We start from the raw sequence: 22,668 nt of genomic DNA on the forward strand, positions 1-22,668 counted from the left end.
TTCTACACCCTCTCTTGGCACTCTGCCCAGTACAACGGGCCCTTGCCACCATCCTCAGGATCTGGAAGAACACAGCTGGAGGAAGACCCTTCTCCTACCCCCCTGCGCAGATCTGGGACACGATGCTGCTCCACCTCAGGCAGTCCCCATCGCTAGCTCAGGAAGGACCTCAAGACCTGGCTCTTCAACTGACCCATGTCCCCCAGCTAGCGCCATGAGACCCCATGGGTGATGAGCCGCGCTTCATAAATGCTGATTGATTGCTTGATTGAAGAAAGTAACAAGCATTTGCAATGCAATAGGTCTTACATTTGCTTGAGTTACAGCTATTGGCTATGTAAATGCATAACTGGACTTTTCTTACCACATAAATTAGTCAACCATGCTGCATAATTTGTTCCTCCCTGCCACAATTCCAGTGGCTCGGTCTAAAACTAAAGCACTTCCGTTTACTAGAGCGAGTCTTGCCCTGATGACCATGAACATTTCTTAGATTATTTTAGTGCAGTTTTCTTTTAATTTATTTTTAATGTGGGTTATGTCTGAGGGACTGTTACTGACATTTCCAGAGACATTTTGTGTTTGTCCCATGCAGCATCCATTAAAAAGGGTTCTTTAGGACCAAACCAGGACCTCACATATGAGAAATGGAGGGTGTCACAGAGATTATAATAGTGAGCTGCTGCTGTTGTGTACAAGTATTGAAAACACCCACCACCCTAAATATTAAATGTAAACACTTTAAGAATTTAGAAGGGTGTGCCTGTGCATTGTCAAGGACCTGGCCAAAGAGGGTGAGAGAGCTGGAACTGGATCAGAAATTCAAATCTGTTACAAACAGGGCTCCCCCAAAATATACGTTTGGCCCAGGGTCCCCAAAATTCTTAGGATGCCCCAGGGGAGAACTATGGCAAAAGTATGCCAAATGTGGCTGCACAAGTAGGGAAGTGGATTAGGCTGCAGTCAGTAGCTGGTAGACTGTATCTTATGAAGATGTTTTTTTCTCCTGAAAAGCATTCTTTTGGCTATGTAAAAATTCCTGGTAAAAACCAGCAGACACTGCACCATCCCCGACTGAAAGTACCTTTCCATGCCACAAAGAATGACAGGGTATACGTTTCAAAGCGACTTCAAGCTCAGCATCCTTGTGAATTCTTGGTGCTGGACGACTTATGGCTTAATCTTCTCTAAAATCACTGCTTTTTTTTTTTTTTTTTTTTTTTTGCAGTTGTATGTAGTACGAACTTGACCAGCAGGCATCAAAGCGCTTTACAGGAGCACCAGTTATATTACACAAGTGCAGATTGATTTTTTTGGGGCACGGGGAGATGAAATCACAGGAAGGTGAACCAATGCTGATATGGTGCTACCCCACATTTGAGACATGTGTTGACAGAGTGCTAATTGCAGTGGGAACGATTTGGATAGCATGGATCCCAAAAAATGTGCTTTTACACATAATGTGCTGGCTGAAAAAAACCTGCAATATTTACTGTTCCAATAAGCATGAAGCAGGGAAAGGGCGGTGTCCCTTGGCAGTTTATAAGGTACTGCAACTGTGCAATGTTAAACACATCCCCAAAGACTTCAAGGCACAGTGATGAAAAAAGAAGTGTGGTGCCCATTTTCAGAAGTTTCACATTGCGCATTCAGTTTGAGGTAGGGTAGATGAGTAATATGCTGTTTAGAAATAATAATAAGTATGAGGTTGAGCTATAGGTAGATTCATGTACTGATTGTAAAGTGCTCTTCTGATCAAGTTTGCGCTATATGAAACTACATGTCCTTGTGTAAAGTGCTCAGACACCACAAAGAAACGACATGGCTAAAACAAGGAAGAGGCAGAAACAACATAGTGCGAAGCGGCAAGGCAAAAGAAAACCGTCTGCCACACTAAGCTAAATGGCTGATCGTGCAATCATCCATGTAATAGGGTCAGTCTGAAAAGCGGTAACAAAGCAGCCTCAAAGGGGGACAAACATGCAGCACTTATCTGCAAAAATCAAGGGAATTTTGAAAGGCAGGCCAAGGAACAAATGAAAGTGATGGCCGTGGTTAAAGCTCACAAATGTAGATTACAACTTGTCTTGAGACCGCGCTTGCCTAGGCTCAACATAAAAATAGCTGTTTCTCTGGTAAACACTCCATAGCGTGTATTCCAAATTCTTTAGGAGTTTGAATCATAAATTGTATTATCGGGCGTTAAGAAAGCAAGACAGAATGTGGTTAGCAACAGCATTGACTGGAAGTTGTTCGAGGGCAAACCAATACTTTTGCCACCAGTACTTGTACAAGTAGAACTTGTATTTTTTTTTCTAAATGTCAGTCAGTTACTCATTTCTGCCTCACCCGGGCAAATATTAAGCAGTATTTTGAATTTGTCCCAATATTACGGATTCCCAAATATGTGGTTGGACTACAAGACCCTCCCATTTCTCTCACTTACTTTTAATGTTGTCTTCTGAAGGTGTGTCAATCTTAGCAACAACTCCAGATCCTTGCATTAAATTTAAAAAAAAATCTAGGGCATAGATTGGATATAGTTCCAGAAGTATTACTAGCTTGTAATTTACAGCTATACATTAGTAGTAGCGTTGTTGAGTCAGAGGATGTTGTTGCAAAGTGTTAATGAAGCCACTTGTACAAGAATGGAATTCTCAGTGCAGGCAAATGTGGAATCTGCTTTGTGTAGAACAAACTGGATATGAAACTGAAAAAAAATAATGTTTTTTTTTTTCCTTTTAAATCTTGTCCCATCAGGTTTGCAGCTTCATGAACAGTGGATTCCAATGAAAAAAGCAACATCTCATTGTCAAGGATAATAAACAGTGACAATAACTTTTGTTCTTATCTTTATTTACAAAATATCACTATAAACGCTGTACAAAATGGCAGTGATTTTGTTAGTCACCAACTTTCAAGATTATTTTCCGAGGAGTTAATAAATGTTATATACAATATGTTTGCAGTCTCATCCTTGTGTAGTTCTATGGAATTCACGTTTCATTTTAAATGTCATACCTTGCATTACCAATAATTATGTAGGATGCAATCAAATTGCCACCTCATTATTCAGCCCAAATGTTTTATTTACTCACCCATTTTAATTTTTAAACGTTTGAGAGCCTTCTTTGAAGGGCTATGCTCCTAAGTGTAAAATCTCAGGGCTGAGGAATCCCATGAACACTTTTCTCGTTGATGTGAAGAGGACAGAGATGAACCCTACATTAGAACATTGGAATGCTGGGGGCTCCATTGAAAACAATGGAGTGCTGGGGGCTTTTACTGGCCGGTAAAAGCCCGCAACGCCAACATTCCAATGTTCGCTTTGTTCACAGCAACAGCTGTGAACAAAGCCTCAGGGAGCCCGAGGGGATTTTAATCCCCTCGGGCTCCGTGAAAATTATTATTATTTTTTTTTTAAATAGATCATTCTGCCCTGAGTGGCAGAATGTTCTAATAGCCTTAGAACCCGCTGTAGCGGGCTCTACCGGCTATTAAAGTCCCTCTCCCTTGTTAAATGCCTCGCCTTCGGCTCAGGCATTTAACGTGGGGAGCGGGCCTTTAATAGCCGGTAGAGCCCGCTACGGCGGGTTCTAAGGCTATATTTTTCACTTGTACCACAGCTGGTTGAAAAGACTGCTAATGAATAGTTAAGCAGTAAAGAATGAATCATTGTTAGATCTTTTCAACAGCATAGCCACAATCAGACTTCAAAACACGTTATGGTAGTCTATCTTATGACCAATTTACTTTGGGGCAACGGAATGGGAAGCTGTGCCAGAAGTAGGTCAAAATGTGCTTCTGAATGGTCCATCATACTTGAACTACAACCGGTAAAAGATAATGGGCCATCTTAACACCTCAGGGCGACTGATGTGCAGCTTCGTAAAATACAGTGACTGTCCTAACTGGATAAACAGTACTAAATATTGTATTTATACAGATAAAGTAAACTAACATTTGATGTTGCTATCGATTGAATGATTATATCATCTTAGTAGTTGACCAGTTTTATTATGTTAAAATTCGATGTTTGACAAACTACTAGCTTAACATCTTACAGTTTAGGGTTCGTTACTCGAATCATTTCCTTGGCCCTTGCCATCCGAAATCAAATGTGGAAAGCCTGATTGATCATCGTCGAGGCAGATTATATGTACCCCTTCTTTGGTGAACAACTAGTAATAGTATCTGCAATTGTAAGTGGTTTAATTGTTGTGGGCAGGAGGATGTTCACATTTTGTTTTCCAGCAAGTGCCGATAACATAATTGTGCTTAGATTACATGCTCATAATTAACAAAAATGGAATTATGAAAAGGAACACAATAAAATGAGAAAAAATAGTATCTTTCGCCTAGGAAATGCCCATCTGAAAAGCACCGAAGCAGTCTTTACAACAGAGTTTTGGCTACTTTTTATTTTAGCACTGCACTATTTTGCTTTGCATATTGCAAAACAAAATATATATCCTAGTAAATCTAAGAAAGAACAATAATTCAACTTATGAACTGGAATATCATGAAGGTCGGTGCACTGACCTTTAAATCACAGAACTCCAACAAATCCTCATTCACACAGAAAAAGCATAAGGTTAAAGTACAGATCACATGTCACTTTCCTTAATACTGCTTTGAACATCCTATTCTGAAGCTTATTTTTGCTTTCCCGACCTGAATTATGTGACCATCTTGTAACGCAGTTAGTTAAAATTAGTTAGACCACAGTAATGAGTACTTCATTTAGCTGTAGTTTATATTTCCCAGGAATGCCTTTAATGAAAAGATCACAACGATGACTGAAGCAATAGAACACTGGAATGGACAAGATACTGTATTTGACAATTTTGTTGAAAAAGTCGCTTAAACAAAATCTCCAAATGTGCTGCACTTTTTTCTAGTCGCATAATCTGCGTCACAGTGATAATGCCCAAATCGAGCACTGGCTGCAAAAGAAATTGACTTTAATGGCCTCACCACAGCAATCATTTCAACCATAAAGAGACTTGGTATTTAAACAAACGATGCGTGCGCAATTGAAACATGACAAGAAACTCACTTCTGTAGGCACGTACATCGCACGATTGAACATATCTCAAAACACTGCTACAGAAGACATGGCAGTACCAGTCCTACACTATTTTGACAAGTTGTGGGTTTTCACTAAGCTGTCCAAAAGCAGCGGAAGCCACTTTTTTTCTTGTAACGTCTGTTATCCTCAGTGAGGTAATCTCTCATTTCTTCCACTTGCCGAGTGAACGAAGCATAAAAACGCCAGGCTTCAACGTTAGTGATCACTGTGGACTATATGCTCCAGCAGCGAGGAGTAAGTTTCTACGGGTGAAGTGGAGATGTATTACAGGCGTTGATTTGGTCATGTATGCACCCAGCAACAACTCATGCGAATTGTCAAGTAGGTTTATGTGTCCTGTTGAAGTGGTAAAATCATCAGTTTCCAAATCTTCGAATGCTTTTGTCGAGTCCCATAGGCGTACTGTATTATCCATTGAACCTGGCAACAAAAACAACATTCAACTTAACACTTTTAACGCACCACGGTTTATTCACGTTATTACCTCAATATGAAACGCATTAAAAAAAAATCCAGTATGAACTTGTACAGGTCAAACAGGCACTAAAATTCAGAGCAATACTAATGTCTTCGGTCCATCATGCCAAAAGAGTAGATCATATTTGAATAAGAGTGTGCACCTTTATTTGATTAGAGAAAAGTGCACACCTTAACCTGCATAGCTCACTTTCTGTTGTTCGAATCTCTAGCTAGCACACCATGATTCTGCTCTTATCACATGTTATATCTGCCCCTTATTCTGTGGGAAAATGTATTCGCTGCATTATTGTGCCTTCTCCTATTCACTTTTTCTGTATGCTGTATATTACATTAGACTCTGAACATCCTTTCGGTCAGGTAACCTTCCCTCCTGCCAAAAGTTTTCTTGATGCCAAAGGGAAGTACATACAAAGACCCGTGGTACTCCAATAAGCTAATGTCTGAGGGCATTTTGCAGTCCTGCCATTGTGTGACTCGAGTAAACCTGTCCTCCTTTAGAACCCAGTTCAGTTATGTACATCCAGTAGGTTACGAACCCAGCAGGGCACGATCCCCATGACATTTCAAGGCCAAGAAACTCCAGGTAGCTTTTATATGCAATAAGAAGAAATCGCTCTTCCTGCTTGTGTGACTAAGTATATGTATTTCCGCAGTTTTTTTTTTTATAAACATGACATGCAATTACAGCATGGAAGAAAAGGGCATCTCTATTCTCGTTCTGTGTGTCAATAATCGTGGATTTCCTTAAAAGAAATTTAATGTAAACCAACTCGTATACGGATATCCCATTTTTCTAGCTTATGTAATAGGAGCTAAACCCCTCCAAATGTGCTTAACTATGCATCTGGGGAAAGTTCCACTTCGAATAATTATAACTGCTGCCCTCGCAATTATTATTATTATTATTATAATAACAGATAAACCATTGACAAATGTAAACAGTTTTCCACTCCCAAGTTTTTTTTGCTTTTTTTTTTTTTAGGCTAATCGTTATTTTGTAAGTGCTCTGGCAGCACGTGGCACCTAAAAATCTAACAACATATTTGCTAGTGTGTTTTTGTAACTACTATTCTCTACATAAATATCTTTTTTTTTTTGTAAGTCATTTTATTAAATAGTTACTCAACATAATACGTTTGAAACAATTTCAATCACGGAGTAGGAATCTTGGCCAAAAGAAAGAGAATATATAGTGTCAATACATCACCACTGTAGGATAATAAAATCTGGAAGATGAAATCCCCAACAGAATATCAACCTGTGTGACATTACCTGTCCCTTAGCCTCTTGCGTGACCTAATCCAGTCCCCTTGCCCTTCCCGGGATGTCCATTCACAAGCCCCTGATGCTCTTCAGTAAGACCATATTTTGTCAAACTTTCAGAGACACCCCGGACTCTGATAAAGATTTTGTTCTGCATGTTGGCACCAATCCATGTTATCCTCCCAGAAGTGAACGTCCGGGGGCCTAGTAGCTCCCCATGCTTTTCCTAGGTCTCTTTTGGCCACTGCCACCATCAACCACTTCTGCTACCTTGGCCACGTCTCCTCCCCAGATGTGTGTAACACCAACCATCGGGCCACCAGTGGGACCGTGACTTGTGCCCTGATTTGAACCACCTTTTCCCAGGACTGCTGGATTGCAGGACAACCTCTTGGGATATGAAATAAATTACCTCACCCTCTTCTACACAGGTCAGACTCGCTGTGGCTCATGCACTGCAGAAGGGATCTGGAATAATATGATTAAGGAGTCTAAGTTGTATTAGGCGAAATCTAGCACGAGTTGCCATCTCCCTAGGGATTTAGAGGGCTTCCTGCCAGTCGTCATCTATCATACCTGCATCACCCTCCCATGTCTCACAGAGAGAACACCAGGGATCAGGGGAGTTATTTTTTAGTTTTCAATGGGCTAGGGAAATTCACTTTTCGGGAATGGGGCTCAAGGAGCAGCTGGGCCTCTAATGGGGGTCGATCTGGGAAGCTGGTCACCTTCGTGTAGGTACCCACTGAGCCCGTGGCCCAACTTGATGTACTTTAAGCTTGCTGAGGGCCCCCACCCCATATTCCCTCTGGAAGTTCTCTAGAGAAATCATCACCCCACCTGATGTCCCCCAAGTAGTCTATACCAAGTAATCCCCATCTATGAAAGCCCTGAAGATTTGAAAGTTCTTTTAGCTGGTCACAGGACAAAAGTGGAGTCATAGTCGTTAATTTTGTTGCTCCCCTCTGACCCCCCCATCCCAAGAATTTGGTGGTCTCTCTCCATGCTCTCACAGTTGCTAGTGTATGGAACGGAAGCTGGTCTTCCAGTTTCCTAGCATGTAACACCGAAGGGTATCCTCCATCCCCCACTGCCTCTCTGTCAACCCTATAGGGTGGTTCATCCATATCTGCAAATACACAGTCGATTACAGAGGTTAGTTGAGTCACCCAATAGTATAGCTGTATATCAGGGACTGCTATTCCACCTTCAAATACTCCCCTTTGTAGCTTACTAAGGGATATGCGGCGGCTGTCTCTGTCCCACAGGAGCTTACGTATCTCACCACTGATGTTTGTGAAGAAATCCAGTGGCACCTTGAATGGGGTATTCTGTAGTGCATATAGTAGACAGAGGAGGGTTATATCAAAAAGAAAAAAAAAAAAAAAGGCTGCTCAGCCCATCAATGAAAGCGGAAGCTTCCTCCAGTGTGTGACATCTTCACAAAGGCAATATAGTTGCAAATAGAGGTTATTTCTGAGAAACTCTGCAGAGTTCCTAGTCACACAAATTCCCAGGTAAGGGAATCCATCAGTAGCCAGTGGAGCCACAAACCTTGACACCAGGGATGGTTCGTTGCTTGTCAGAAGGAAGGATCAAGACTTCTCCCAATTTATTTGATATCAAGAATAGGCCCCAAAGAGGTGGAAGATAGACTGCTGCATATCGAGTGACATGGTTTTGTGACACAAAAGAGGACGTCGTCAGCATATAGGGATATCCGGGCCTCCCACCATTATCCTTCAGGTATACCCCATATGAGGGGGTCTTGGCGCACCCAAGTGGCAAACGGAGCCAGGGCGAACAACCATGGCAACAATAGACAACCCTGTCTAGTGCCCCTGTGGAGCAAAATGGAACAAGACATCACACCATTGACCAACTCCCACCTGTGGGGAAACAATACAGTAGTTTGACCCAGGCACAGAACTGTCTATTGAGAGTAATGCCGCTTCCTCTACATCAGGGATCCCAGATGCATACAAAATCCATTAAAGCCGCCTCAAATTAAGTCTAATATTCCTATGGGGCATGAATCTCGTCTGGATGGATCAGAGTGGCCATAACAGGCTGCAGTCTATTCACTAAAATATTTTGCTAGTCCCTTAACATCAAAGTTCAACAGTGGTCTGGGGCGGTATGAGCTGCAGGATGTGTGGGGCTTGCCTTCTTTCTGCAAGACAACAACGGTTGCCATTTGTTGGTCCACTGGAAGGATACCCCCCAGGTCTAGCTGTCTGAAACATTGCCAACGTGTGGAGACTGATATGCACTTGAAGAGTTCTACGGGCAGGCCACTAGGGTCCATTGCTTTCCCAAATGGAATTTCACTAATGGCCTTTTGCACTTCCTCCACCATCAAGTCAGGGTCCAATACCTCCCTGTCTGCACTAGGTAGTTCCTCAGGAGTTCAATGCAATCGGTATGGGCTGTTAGAGAGGATTATATGTTCATATTAGTTGGCAAAGGCCTCCGCTATAGCATCGCACACAGTGTGCCACGTTCCTACCTCATCACATATCTCTGCAACCAAGTTCCTACTCCTATCCCTTTTTTCTAGCCAGGCAAACAATTTGGTCACTTTGTCCACCACTACATATATACACCTTTCTTGAGCCGTTATGTGGACTTCTGCCTTATTGTCCACCGAGTCTTTTAACTTTGTTGCTTGAGTAGAAGTCTATCACATTGGCGCAGATCGGACGTGCCTCCTTTTAATGAGTATGATTCTAATTTAGAGATTTTTCTCTAATGCTTCATACTGAAGACGCTGCTCCTTTTTAAATCCCCCCCTATTAGTGCCGGAGCATGCCCGAGGATTAAAGGCAATATCCTTCATTTTCGAACATTATATGACCCACACCTTGAAAAAGTGCTTAGAGATGTTGTGGGCGACTATCTAAGGTGTATGTGAAGGTTTTGAAATGAAAGTCAAATGCTTATTACTCAGCACACCATCAAGGGTAAAATAGTAATTCCTGGGACGACACACTGTTCAACAAGAATGCTCGTTTATTTATTCATTCAACCAGTTACAAATAGCATAAACATCCCTCCTGAATCTTCTCCGCTCAGTAAGGTACTCACCTTGGGTAATAGTCATTTAAGGGATACAACTTTCCTACTGCAGATTCCTCAGGTCAAAGTGCAGAATGGGCAATTTTTGCACAACCACCACTGTTGTCTGATTTGCTCCAAGAGCCATGTCACTATAGTTGATCTACTCATTTTTATAATACATAAGTGAAACAGGTAGTGTATCTTCGAAAGCCATTACCAATATGGAAAGCTGTGGCTTTCTTGCCTGTTCTGTGACTGTTAATCCTGAGGTTTTTTTTATTTTTATGTGTATGTGTGTGTATGTATATATATATATATATATATATATATATATATATATATATATGTATGTATGGAAAATGTCACTTACCCAGTGTACATCTGTTTGTGGCACGAGACGCTGTTCGTTGAAAGGCATATTCAGCACAGCCTGCCGGATTTCTGGCTTAAATTCAGAGGTCCGTAACCATGGGTGTCTACGAATAGTTACTGCCGTGTTTACTGTCCTTGCCGCCGTGTCTGCTGAGTCCATAGCCGACCTTATCTGGTTGTTAGAGATAGTTTGGCCCTCCTCAACAACCTGTTGGGCACGTTTCTGGAACTCTTTGGGAAGGTGTTGCATTTCATCCCAATGTGCCCTGTCATATCGAGCCAGTAGAGCTTGCGAATTGGCAATTCGCCATTGATTAGCTGCCTGTGCGGCCACCCTCTTGCCTGCTGCATCGAATTTCCGATTTTCCTTGTCGGGTGGTGGTGCGTCTCCTGAGGTTTGAGAGTTTGCCCTTTTCCGGGCTGCTCCCACTACCACCGAATCAGGAGTTAATTGTTGTGTGATATATACAGGGTCAGTAGGGGGAGGTTTATATTTCTTCTCCACCCTAGGCATACTGGCTCTGCCTTTTACCGGGTCTTGAAACACTTGTTAGGCATGTTTTAACATGCCTGGCAGCATTGGCAAGCTTTGGTATTGGCTGTGAGTAGATGACAGGGTGTTGAATAAAAAGTCGTCCTCTATGGGCTCTGCATGCAATGTTACATTATGGAATGTAGCTGCCCTTGAAACCACCTGCATGTATGCAGTGCTGTCCAAATCTGTGCCATTGTAATTGAGATAAAAGGCCTTGCTCTTCTGTGTAGGAGCCTGTTTTCGGCTCCGAGGCTGCACGTTTCGGAACCGAAGTTTTCCTCGACAGTCTTTTTCGGCTACGAGGAGACCTTCTTGACTTTCGGGGTGCCGAACTCTCTGTGTCGAGTTGTTCGGAGCCGGTATCTCGACCGGAGTTGGATGTCTTCTGCTGCTGGGAGGCCTTTTTCGGTGCCGATGTTTGGTCACTGTATTTTCGGGTTAAGCCATGGCCTGTTGGCGGTGGCGTCCCCTTGGCCTTCATTATTTTGGAGTGAGTTTTTGCCAGGGCTGGTTTACTCACGGTTTGCTGCGTCTTCGGCTGCTCACTCTCGGACTCGTCCGAGTCCGAATCTCGAATGGAGAATCTCTCCTCCTCTTCGACATAGATGTGTCCAGTCAGTGTTAACGCCATCTGGAGTCTTCGAGCTCTTCGATCTCGCAGTGTCTTCTTGGATCGAAATGCCCGACAGGCCTCGCAAGTATCCTCTTTGTGTTCGGGAGACAAACACAGATTACAGACTAAGTGTTGGTCTGTATAAGGATACTTTGCGTGGCAGTTGGGGCAGAAGCGGAAGGGGCTCTGGTCCATGATGTTTGAAGATGGACGCGGTCAGGCCGACCAGGCCCCGCCGAAGAGTGGAAGCCCCGAAGGGCCGCTGGAGCGCTTCTTTCTTCGGTGTGGATGTGCTAGCACTAACCCGGTACCGAGCGCAAACAATACCGTCAAATTTTCCGATAGTTAACTAACTTTTCCGGACCGAAATACGGAGCGAAGAAGAACACGTCCGAACCCGATGGCAGAAAGAAACAATCTAACATGGAGTCGACGCCCATGCGCAATGGAGACGAAAGGGAGGAGTCCCTCGGTCTCGTGACTCGAAAAGACTTCTTTGAAGAAAAACAACTTGTAACACTCCGAGCCCAACACTAGATGGCAGGATAATTCACAGCATGTGTATCTGCAGCTACACATGCCATCGAACAAATATATATATATATATATATAAATAAATAAATAAAAAAGGAGCCTAATACCCCTGTGCATACAACTGAGCTCTTTCACCTCCAAGTATTATAACATGTGCAAGCAAATTACTCCAACTGCCACATAAACAGGGAATAATTCCACTATCTAGCATGTTTTCTAAAGAGGAAACACCCTTTTGGTGTCTGGCTAATAGTCCTCTGGAAAGGAAGAGAGGAACTGTAGTTGTGTAACGAAAGGGCCACCAGGAAGAAGATGAGGAAACAGACATCCTGAAGGAATGCAAGAAGGGGAGACAAATGAAAATAGTTAAGTTTAGGAATTCCTGGAGTAAGGGACAATGAGGAAAGGCAAGCAATGTGATATGGTGGCTTAACTGCCTGATTTTTAACTTGGAGATTTTATTTAATTTCCAGAAATGACCAATGTGTGTCCTTGGACATACTACTCTTGTTCAAAGATTACTGATCCTAGGGAACAAGGGTAGCGACAGGGAATTGTTGGGCATGGTGGCCATGCAAAATATGATGTCCACCAACAGTCTCGGAAGCTTGTAGGTATTTATAAACTGTAGCCTCTAGACAACTTAGGAATGGACACAGACGTACTTTATTAGAAAACACACAAGTAACTTCCTTTCCAGAGTGCAACTGGAAAGGATTGCCCCCCCACCTATACATATATATACACACACACACTTTTCTTTTTTTAGACATATAATTTACCAGTGTTTTGGTTATTCTATGTTCAATGAGGTAGTTGTGTCAGGAAATTTTGTAGGCAAGTTCAGATGTCGAAAGTCTACTATGTCATGAGCCATACTGCTGAGTTCAACTTGTCTTGCTTTCTTCCCTTCCTGCATTGTTGGTAAATGTGCAACTGGAGGCATTTTCTAATGCTGCACCTTGGACTTGTTTATAAGTGGGGCCTTTTAGTCCTGGGATCCACATCTAACCTCGAGCATTCAATGACTTGTGGGAATGAGGTAAGCACATGTTAAGATTCTTTACCAATTTAATCAGAGTGGACAGTGCATGAGTGTCATTTGGATGTGAAGCTTTGGATTTTTTTTCGTTTGCACTAACTTCAACCAAAGCTAGAGTTAAAGTCCCCCCTTCCCATCTTGCAAGTATCTCTGATGAGTCACTGAAGTATTTCCACTAGTGAGATGTTCCCATTGCTCCATTTAACACAGAAGAACTTTCTTTTACTGGTAAGTGGTAAACCAGAACGAGAATAAATTGTTGAGTTGCCAATTTCCTAATTTTGTGAACAGGTTTCTAGAACTGATACAACTTTCTCTTTCCATTAAGTTCGGTAAAACATCACTGTTACCTTGTCTGTAAGAATTGGGACCACAATCTATTGTCAGCAAGTGAAACCAATTTAATGTCAAGTATAATGTTTTCAGCTCTAACTCATTACATGCATGCCACCCAACCCGAGCAAGAGGCATCTACTGTAACGGCCACTGACTGAATTGGTTCTATAAGGAAAATGTTACTGACCCATGTAAGCATCCGTTCGTGGCACATAGTGCAGTAGATCCACATGCCGTGCATACTCCTGCTATCTAGTGTTCAGATGTATGCAACTTGTTTTTGCTCGAAGAAGTCTTCTAGTCACGAGGTGCGGTGACTACCTATTGTAGACAATGCGCACGGGCATCCATTACATAGTCGGATTGTTCTTCCAGGAGGATGTAGATGGAGCATATAGATACAAGAGTTGAGCATATAAAATAAAAAACTGAGTATTTGAAACTGACCCCCGTCGACCAGAAATGAGGGTGGGACCATATGAATGTACAGCACTACATGCCATAAACAGATGCTTACAGGATAAGAAACATTTTATGTTTGTGGCATGTGTAGCTGTAGATACACTTGCTATGCACAGACTGTATGCAGTCCTCCCCAAAAATCAATGGCTTAATCTGAGGATGTTGTAGAAAATTCAAACACTGTGTGTAAGCCAGCCAGGACATTCACACTGTAATGTTTAGTGTAAAAACAAAAATGAGGAGTGGAACAAGTAGCTACCTTACATATGTCAACTATTGATATATTCCCTAAGCAAGCCAGTTAAACACCTTTTTTTGAGTGGAATGAGGTCTTGAAGGTGGGGGCCTTTTAGCTTTGGCATGAAAAGTGTGAATACAGTTGATAAGCAAATGAGCAATTCCTGCTATGGAAATTGCATGCGCCTTGTGTGGCTCAGAGTAGGCCACGTAAAGTTGTGTCCTATTAAACTGTTTTGTTCTATCCACATAATACATGAATGCCCTTTCAAATCTAAGTTATGCAAGATGTGTTCCGCCACAGACTCTGACTGTTGAAAGAAAACTGGCAACTCAATGGTTTGATTGAGACAAAAAGTGGGAACCACCTTAGGGAAAAATTTGGGATTGATTCGGATGACCACCCTATCCAGATGAAATTGGAAGAAAGGCTCCTCTAAGGTGAGAGCGTGTATCTCACTGACTCGCCTAAGGGAAGTAATTGCTACAAGACCGCCAAGACCCAATGTTAAGATCCCATACCGAAGCAGGGGGCATTCAAGGAGGGATCACCCGCTTAAGGCCTTAATGACTGGCATAACAAAAAGGAAACTGTGCTACCTATTTTGTTGGTCAGCAGCCAAATATAACTGAATGAAGGTGTAGGCAAGGCCTGATCAAGATAGAGGAAACAGACAATGTTTTGTACTGAAGGCATGAAAGGTTTAATGCGTTTTGGAAGGCAGTAGTGAACAAAATGTTTCCATTTGGCTGTTAATCAGGCCTTGATAGTAGGTCTGCATGCTTCGAGAAAAAGGGACGTACATTCTTCCAATAGTTTGAGACAACCAATCTATGGCCTCAGGAGAAAAAAAAAAAAAAAAAAAAAAAACAATCGCAAGATTGAGCTGCTGAGGAATGGGATGCTGGAGTGCTCTGTGGTTTTGAATGAGAAGGTCTGGCCTTGGGATGTGTCTTGTGAGGAATCAAGGAAAGTTCTAAAAGAGTTGAGTACCAGGGCTGGCATGCCCACGTGGGGGTTACGAGGATGACAGAGAGGGATGTCTGCCTCAGCTCGTGAAGTACAAACAGTAGGAGTGGGAGAGGCAGAAAAGTGTAGGCAAATATCCCTGATCACTTAATCTATAGTGATTGTCCAGACCTGGAATGTACTGTCTGACACTTTGTGATGAATTGCCTACTTTCAGATGTCCTGCGCTAAAGTAGACAGATGGGGCGAGTGCATGCCTCCTTGCCTTTGTAGATAAAACATATTTGTGGTGGTGTTTATGCAGATTAAAATAGCCTTGTTGTGAATGAAAGGAAGAAATGCTCGACAAACATGTTGAATAACTAAATTTTAGGTGGTTGATGTCGAGGTCCTGCTGTGCAGGTGTCCACAAGCCCTGGGTTGTGTGATCTTGGAAATGGGATCCCCATCTAGTGAGCTGACGGCGTTCGTGGTGATGGTTTCTTGCAGAACTGAGCCTAGAAAAGTGCCATCCCTGTAACAAGTTGCTGGCATTCCACCACTGCAAAGAGCTATGAATACAGACCCAAATCAACACTAGATCTTCCCATAGACCCTCTGCCTGAGACTGCTGTGCTGCTAGACATAATCTAGGTCCCCTGATATACCTCCATAAAAAATTGGTGTACAGAGATTTTCATTTTTGATTTGTGTTTTTGGATCATTAGAAAAGTAATTTAGCTTGGTTAGACATTGCTGATACGGGATTAATTTTTCTGGATAACAATTTTAAAAATGGCGGCTGTGTTACAGTGATTAGGTAATATTTCAGGAAACTTGAGACCTATATACTTCATTTTGGTGTCAAAACATAAGTCTTAAGGGGTCAAGTAGTCTTACAGAGACAGAATAACTCCTCAGAGCAACTCCTCTGCCATCAACCAAACTGGTGGCTATAAAAGAGGAAGAAAAAAGATATATACAAATAACAGTTTTTAATCCTTTTATGTATACACCACAAAATGTTCATGCCCGGATTATGAAAACAAATAATGTTTCTCACTCCTGTTTAGACACATTTCAATAGTTCACTTTATTGGTTTCGGCAATTGCTCATGATACATTTGCAGAACGTTGAACATTTGAAAACAGCATCTCGAAAGGGACATCTTTTTGCAGCACAGGTTTTGCAAGTACATCTACGTGTAAGTTCTGTGGGTAGAGGCTTTACAAATTTCATAGGTTTTAGCACCCCATCAATGTCTTCCCACCCAAATTCACACAGATCTTTGTCTACATATGCATGGTCCAAAACATTTACACATCTTCTGATTAAGTTCACACACAGAATATGATGCCGATGGAAGGTCAGTTAGTGGGACTGATCTCTTGAACTCACTCTACGAAAGATCGTCAAATGTGTTGCAGTCAGAACTTATTTTCCACACATGCACAAGGTATTTTTCTATGTCCTAAAAGTCACATTCTTCTTCTGTTACAGGACATCCTTTTGGAAACTTTTCAAGTTCAGCAGTTAAAGATCAAAGCTTTGCTCCAATTTTGCTCACAGTGTCAAAACTCGTAAGAATATGTGCCTTCATAAGAACACTAGGCATCTCTGGATTACGTTTCTTGTACAGAATATGATGCAGTATTAAGTGTCTTTTCTTGCTTGTTCCATAACGTATTCATAACTCTGACAATCCTTGACTTGTGAACATTGCAACAAATTTAAGTAGCACAATAAAAACATCGGAGTCATTTAACAGTACAATGACTCGATTGGAACCATTTTCAACAGCCCACTCAACAATTGGCACAGGACAAAGGTCAGCTTCCTCTGATTTGCTGTTACGTTCTTGAACAATATGGCCCATACCTTTTGAATATCTCTTGGCAGGCACCAACACCTCATTGAAAATCATTCCACTTGCAATAATTGGAAATTTAGTGTTCACTGAAGCATCAGCAATGTTTTGGAGAGTTAACATTTTTAAGTTCATCTCGTTCGATGTTGATGACCGGAATTAATCAAGTTGCACAGGTGTCAAATTTTTGATGCAGGCAAGGTCAATTGTTCCACTTGTAGAGATTTGTCTGATTCTCTCTCATCCTTTGATAAATAGTTCAAGATAACTGTCAAAGAGAATGTGCAGTTGTTGGGTGGGAGGCGTGGCCAGCGTGTCTCTCCGGGTTCCCACCCAGTGATCCCGCATCCCTGCAATCCTGATGTAACCGAAGCCCTGCCAGCACCTAGCTTACTGTTTTCCCCCTCCTGATTAGTTTGAGCCCCTGCTGGAGCCCCCGGAGACAGTGCAGGTGGGGGAATTTGGGCTGTTGCCTCCTGTATTGCGAGAGGCCTAGTGGTGGAGCCCTGAACCGACACAAGATGGCGGCACCCAGTGAGCAAGAAACCCTGACGGATCCGAGATGTGGACAGGGACCTGCAGGCCGGAGGGAGCGACCAAGGTGCTCTGGACTGCATGATTAGAACAGCCCTGGTCACTTGATCGCCCACCCAGAGCTCACAAAATCCATGACCCGCGTGGGAGGAGCTGCAGAGTATCCCAAGGCCCAACTGGGAAGCCGCGTTACTGAAGAGCCCCGGCAGCAATGGTTGGCAAAGTTGAGGAGGCAGACCTGCGATTCCCCTATTGTGAGGGGGAGATCTGCAGTGTCTCGTGATGACCCGGGCAGTGCTGCAATGGCGCTTAGAGCGATCTGGACAAGGAGAGGGATCCTCGCCCACCAAGACAGCGACGACCTGGTGACTGACGGAGGGAAAGAGCACTAGGGGACATATCTGCAGACACTGGAGCAGTTCTGGAGCTGTAAGGACGACTGGCCCCGTAGCACCAGGGGAGTACAGAGTTGGCATATTGAGAAACAGCACAGACTTGAGGCGGGCACAGTCCAATACGTGAGGAGCATTGAAGGAGGCCCGCACGCTGAGCAATGAAGCAAGCCTTCGTGACCCAGACTAAGAGCACATCGGTGCACTGGAGGATCCAAGACAGGGAAGAATACTGAGGTGCTGTCTAGCAGAAGAGGATTCCTATACAGAGATTGGTGAGAGCTGCTGCGCACACAAAAGGGCTCATGAAGCTGAATCACCTGCCGTGCACATGAAGGAAGGTTTAAGCGAGCGCGATCTGCCAGTTCCCCACCTGAGCATAGCTGTGCCCGAGGTGGGGTAAATTGGAGTTTGGACCTCCTAGCTGCCACTAAAACTGTATAATAGCAGAAGTCATTGGGAAAGACTGTCCCAGACAGGTTAATAATATATACCGCTGGCCGAGCGGACACGACAATAGCCGGGATGGGCACCTGCAGAACTCCGTGGAATTAGCCAAGGTTCCCTCACCTTGAAAGGAGGCGGAGGAGGAGTTGGGGACCTCAATGAGGCTGGCAGATCACAAGCAGGCCATAGGAGCAGTGCTGACCAGCTGGATGCACACAGAGAGATTTGTATAGCCCCTAGTAAGTTACCTGCTCTTCATCGAGACGCCCCTGCCAATATGGGGAAGTGTTGAGGAAAAAGGATGGAGCAGCTGGAGCCACTGAGAGTGACAAGGTGAACTCAGAAAGGATGACGCACCTGGCGGGAGAACCCCAGCAGGACCCCATGCTGAAGGATACCCTTCAAGCTATCATGACCACTAGGGAGGTGGTCAAAACTAAAATTGATGCGCTGGGCGCAGACCTCAGTATTCTTAAGGATGATCATCGGCAGCTGGCCGAGAGAGTCACCACAACAGAAAGGACAGAGACGGAGTTCCACCCGATGTAACATCATTGCAGGCCAGATCAACTACGATGAAGGCGAAGGTGTGCGCATCCTGGAACTTTGTGCAAAAGGCAGCGAGGATAGGTCCAGAAGGAACAAGATCCACGTCGTAGGCATGCCTGAAATGTGATATCTTACATGAGAGATAGCTACAAGGAGATAACATCAGAGGGACTCTCTCCCTTCTTCGTTTTGGAGCGGGCCAAGGGACCCTGCTAAGCCGCCACAGCCTTGGATGACCCCGAAGCCTATTTTAAGAGTCTCTTACACTTCCACGACCGTGATCATATATTGGCAAGGACCTGAGCAAAGAATGAAATAACAGCGAACAATCATATGGGGATGATCTTTCCAGACTTTATTAGAGCCATACAAAAGCAGAGGGCATCGTTCACTGAGGCAAATGCGAGGCTGCAGCAGCTGAATATGAAATATGCTATGATGTTTCCTGCCCACCTTTGGATCTCCACGGCTGAAGGGACATACTTTTTTCAGACACCCTGGGAGGTCTGGGACTGGCTGGATCTACATGTGCAAGATCGATCTAGCTGTGAACCTCCTCGGAAAGCGAGCGAGCAGAAGAAAGACAAGAGAAAGGAGCAGAGTCCTAGAGGAAGCACACCAACTTAGACAGAGGCCCGGAAGAGTCGGCAGAGGGCGGTGGAGACAGTAGCAGCGAGGAGTACGAGAAGGGAAGAGGAAACCTGCCCAACGGTGATGAAGGCAGCTAGCGAGACCACCCTATCTAGCGGGGCTAGTTCCTCAGCCCACTCATAGGACAAATGAACTAAAGTCACCCCCAGAACAGATGACAAATTATTTTGAGAACAGCAGAGAAAGTGATGGGGGTAGTATGTTTAGCAGTTTTTTTTTTTTTTTTTTTTTTTTAGAAGTCCCCACTATCTATTAACCTGAGGGGGGGATATCACAAAAACCCCGGCTGCTCAGCAGCCTGGTATGGCTTGTGGTTTATGCTTTGCACTGACCAGCTGATGAGCTATAAGCTTTGTATGGATTAACTAAATTGAATGTGGATCATGGAGCGGGACTGGAGAGCCACTATACGGTACTAATGCCAATGGATTTTGGGGTGGGAGGGGGTGGGGAGGCACAGCAGTTGGGGGGGTGGGGGGGGTCAGACAGGTCACGACTTGCTGTTTTTGACCACCCTCCGAAGTTAGCTGGTGGACACGCCTAGCAATATTAAAGTAAGTGTTATTGTTTGGATGAGGGGGGCAGACCTACTTGTCCTGGGGAGGGGGGGAGTTATGGGGTTAGTTCTCAGGGAGTTTTGGAAAGATGGTTGTCCTAGGTTACGTTACTGAATTCACAGTAATAGAGAGAAGCAAATACCCTGAATTGAGCTAGGCACAACTCAATAAGAAGGGGATAGGGAGGGATAAAACTACACATGGCAGACAAAACAGCAAATAAGATAGTTACCTGGAATATCAAGCGGATGCATACCACGGCTAAGAGACAGAAGGTCCACTCTTCTTTTCAATGAAGAGGGGTACAGATTGCCCTCCTGCAGGAAACGCACCTGACAGCCAAGGAAGGGTTAGCATTGCAGCACAGATGGCGAGGCAAACTATACTACACTACATACTCCACGTACGTGCGGGGAGTGTTGATCTGGATTTGGGCGGGTGTACCTTTTCAACGTTTGGGCCATGGGATAAATCCATAGTGTCGAATTGCGGTGGTGACGGGCCAACTGGATAACCCGGATATAGTACTGGGTAGTATATACGGATCAAATGCATATATATGATCTGCATGTGAGATTAGATACTATTCTATGTTCCCCTGATGGACATGCTCAGATATCTACAAAAGAATATCTGTCCCGTACTATATCGGATCATAATCCTCTATTGCTGTACCTTAAATGAGGTTATGAACGTCCCAACATACTGACGTGGCGGTTGCGGCCGGAGCCCCTAGAAGATCTGGTATTCTGGGACGCAATTGGCTCTGCCATTACCCAATACTTTGTAGGCAACACGGGAACAGCAGAATGCCTATTTTCAGAATGGGATGCATTTAAAACAGTGGTCTCCTAGTGGTCGAGGATCTAGTCCGTGAGAGGGCGAAGCGAAGCCCTGGCCAACCGGATCTGCAACAGGAGCTCCTAACTGCAAAAGAGTCAGTGGCATGTAAAGTTAAAAGGTTACGTCGTTTTGATCACCGAAACTACATGATACGGGACCGTGCTGAGAGACCATACGGGCCCGCTACTGGCGTTGTTGACAAACCCTACCAAACGAGGATCAATTACAGTAGAGATTGAGGCCGAGGATGGATCGAAAAAGTACCAACAGAAAGATATAGATACGGTATTCTATGAGAACAATGCACAGCTTTACAGGACGCAGGCGGACCTTCCACAGACAGCGATAGGAGATTTTTTTTGGGCTACTCTACGACTACCACAAATGTCACCAGAGCAAGCAGAGGCGCTGGGGGCTGAAATCTCAGTACCAGAAATTAGGGCAGCAATTAAAATCATGGCCCGGAATAAGATGCTGGGTACAGATGGGATCCCCATGGAGCTTTATGGCAGAACCCCTGGCCCCTATGCTGGCTGAAATTTTTAATACAGCTAAGGGCCTAGGCCCACTGCCACAATCTTCTTGGGATGCCGTGATTGTTCCCTTGCTGAAACCAGGCAAATTGCCCGCGATAAAAGCGCTTATTGGCCGTTATCAATGTTAAACACAGACTATAAAATACTAAGCAGGGTCCTAGCAACACAATTGTTGCCACACATGCCTCTCCTGGTCCACGCAGATCAAGTGGGATTCATTCCAGGGAGAGGCACAGCCCATAATACTCGGCGCCTCTGCACATTACTGAGGGCCAATACCTTTGATAGAGAGGCAGCTACGGTTCTAGCGGTGGACATAGAAAGGCCTTTGATAGCCTAGAATGGCTTCACTTGTTTGGTTGCAGCCTCTGCATCAAATAATGCGTTTGCTGGAAGAAGATCAAGTGACAGAAGGTCCTTGATAAATTCACCCCTTTCGTTTGCTGCATCCATCTTTCTCTGGGCTTGGGAAAGACGTTATTTTCTAACCTGTTTTGTAGTGGCTGTTTGGACAAAACTCTTACTATGGCAATTAAAGCGTGGACGTTTGGCTCTAGTGATTATATCAAACAGCTTTTTCTCTCTCACTACAAAATCGCTCCTGCTTCAGTTCTGCATATACTTTCAAGCCATGTTCCAAGACATCTAGAAGACATGTCTTTATATACTTATTCACATATTATTTGGTCACGAAGTTGTGTAGTTGCACAGGCTCAGTCATTTTAAAAGGGATTTCTTGCTGGTATCCATCAGTCCCAAAAATGCTATTTTTGGGGTTGGATGTAACTGTTCTTCCCACCACCTGTGTGAAGATGAAGGGTATGCAAGACCAGTATCTCTCTATTATAGGACATGTGCACACTGTGTGGTAAAAAGTACCCAGCTTAGTTCTGCACCAGAGACAGTCATGATCAAGGCCCTGCTTCATTTTACTACGCCTTGAGGTGCTACAATAGACCCTGTGAAGGAACTTCAGCTGAATACGGCATAGTCTTATAGAGACTGCCAGTATCCCCGAAGCCATTCTTGCCTCCACCCAGTCAGCATCATATACTGCCAACACCCTGCGCCTACCTACCACAGAATATGACCAGAGGATGGGTGTAATGACGACCAGCACGCAGTAGAGTCTAGAGAAGCCTTTACTCCATGTAGCGATTTGTTACTTGAGCCTTTGGTTATGGGCAGGGAGTTTTTTTGAAGAATGCCTCTGTGTGCTTCCAATGCATGTCACAGATGCAGATATATGTGGAATTGTATGTGATGCGTGTTACAGGTTCCCATTAGGAATGAGAAAGGTCGGATGGAGCTTCCCT

General features: G+C 43.9%; 1 protein-coding gene across 1 annotated transcript in view; it reads right to left on the minus strand.

Moving 5' to 3' along the window:
- Positions 1-3,997: 3,997 nt before the first annotated feature.
- Positions 3,998-22,668, minus strand: part of TAF5 (TATA-box binding protein associated factor 5) — a 173,172-nt gene continuing 154,501 nt past the window's right edge. The window contains exon 13 of the mRNA XM_069242226.1: positions 3,998-5,512. Coding sequence (XP_069098327.1) covers positions 5,295-5,512 — 218 coding nt within the window. The 3' untranslated portion in view covers positions 3,998-5,294. The remainder of the gene's footprint in view (positions 5,513-22,668) is intronic.

Source organism: Pleurodeles waltl, chromosome 6 (assembly GCF_031143425.1).
Source record: "Pleurodeles waltl isolate 20211129_DDA chromosome 6, aPleWal1.hap1.20221129, whole genome shotgun sequence".
Classification (NCBI taxonomy): Eukaryota; Metazoa; Chordata; class Amphibia; order Caudata; family Salamandridae; genus Pleurodeles; species Pleurodeles waltl.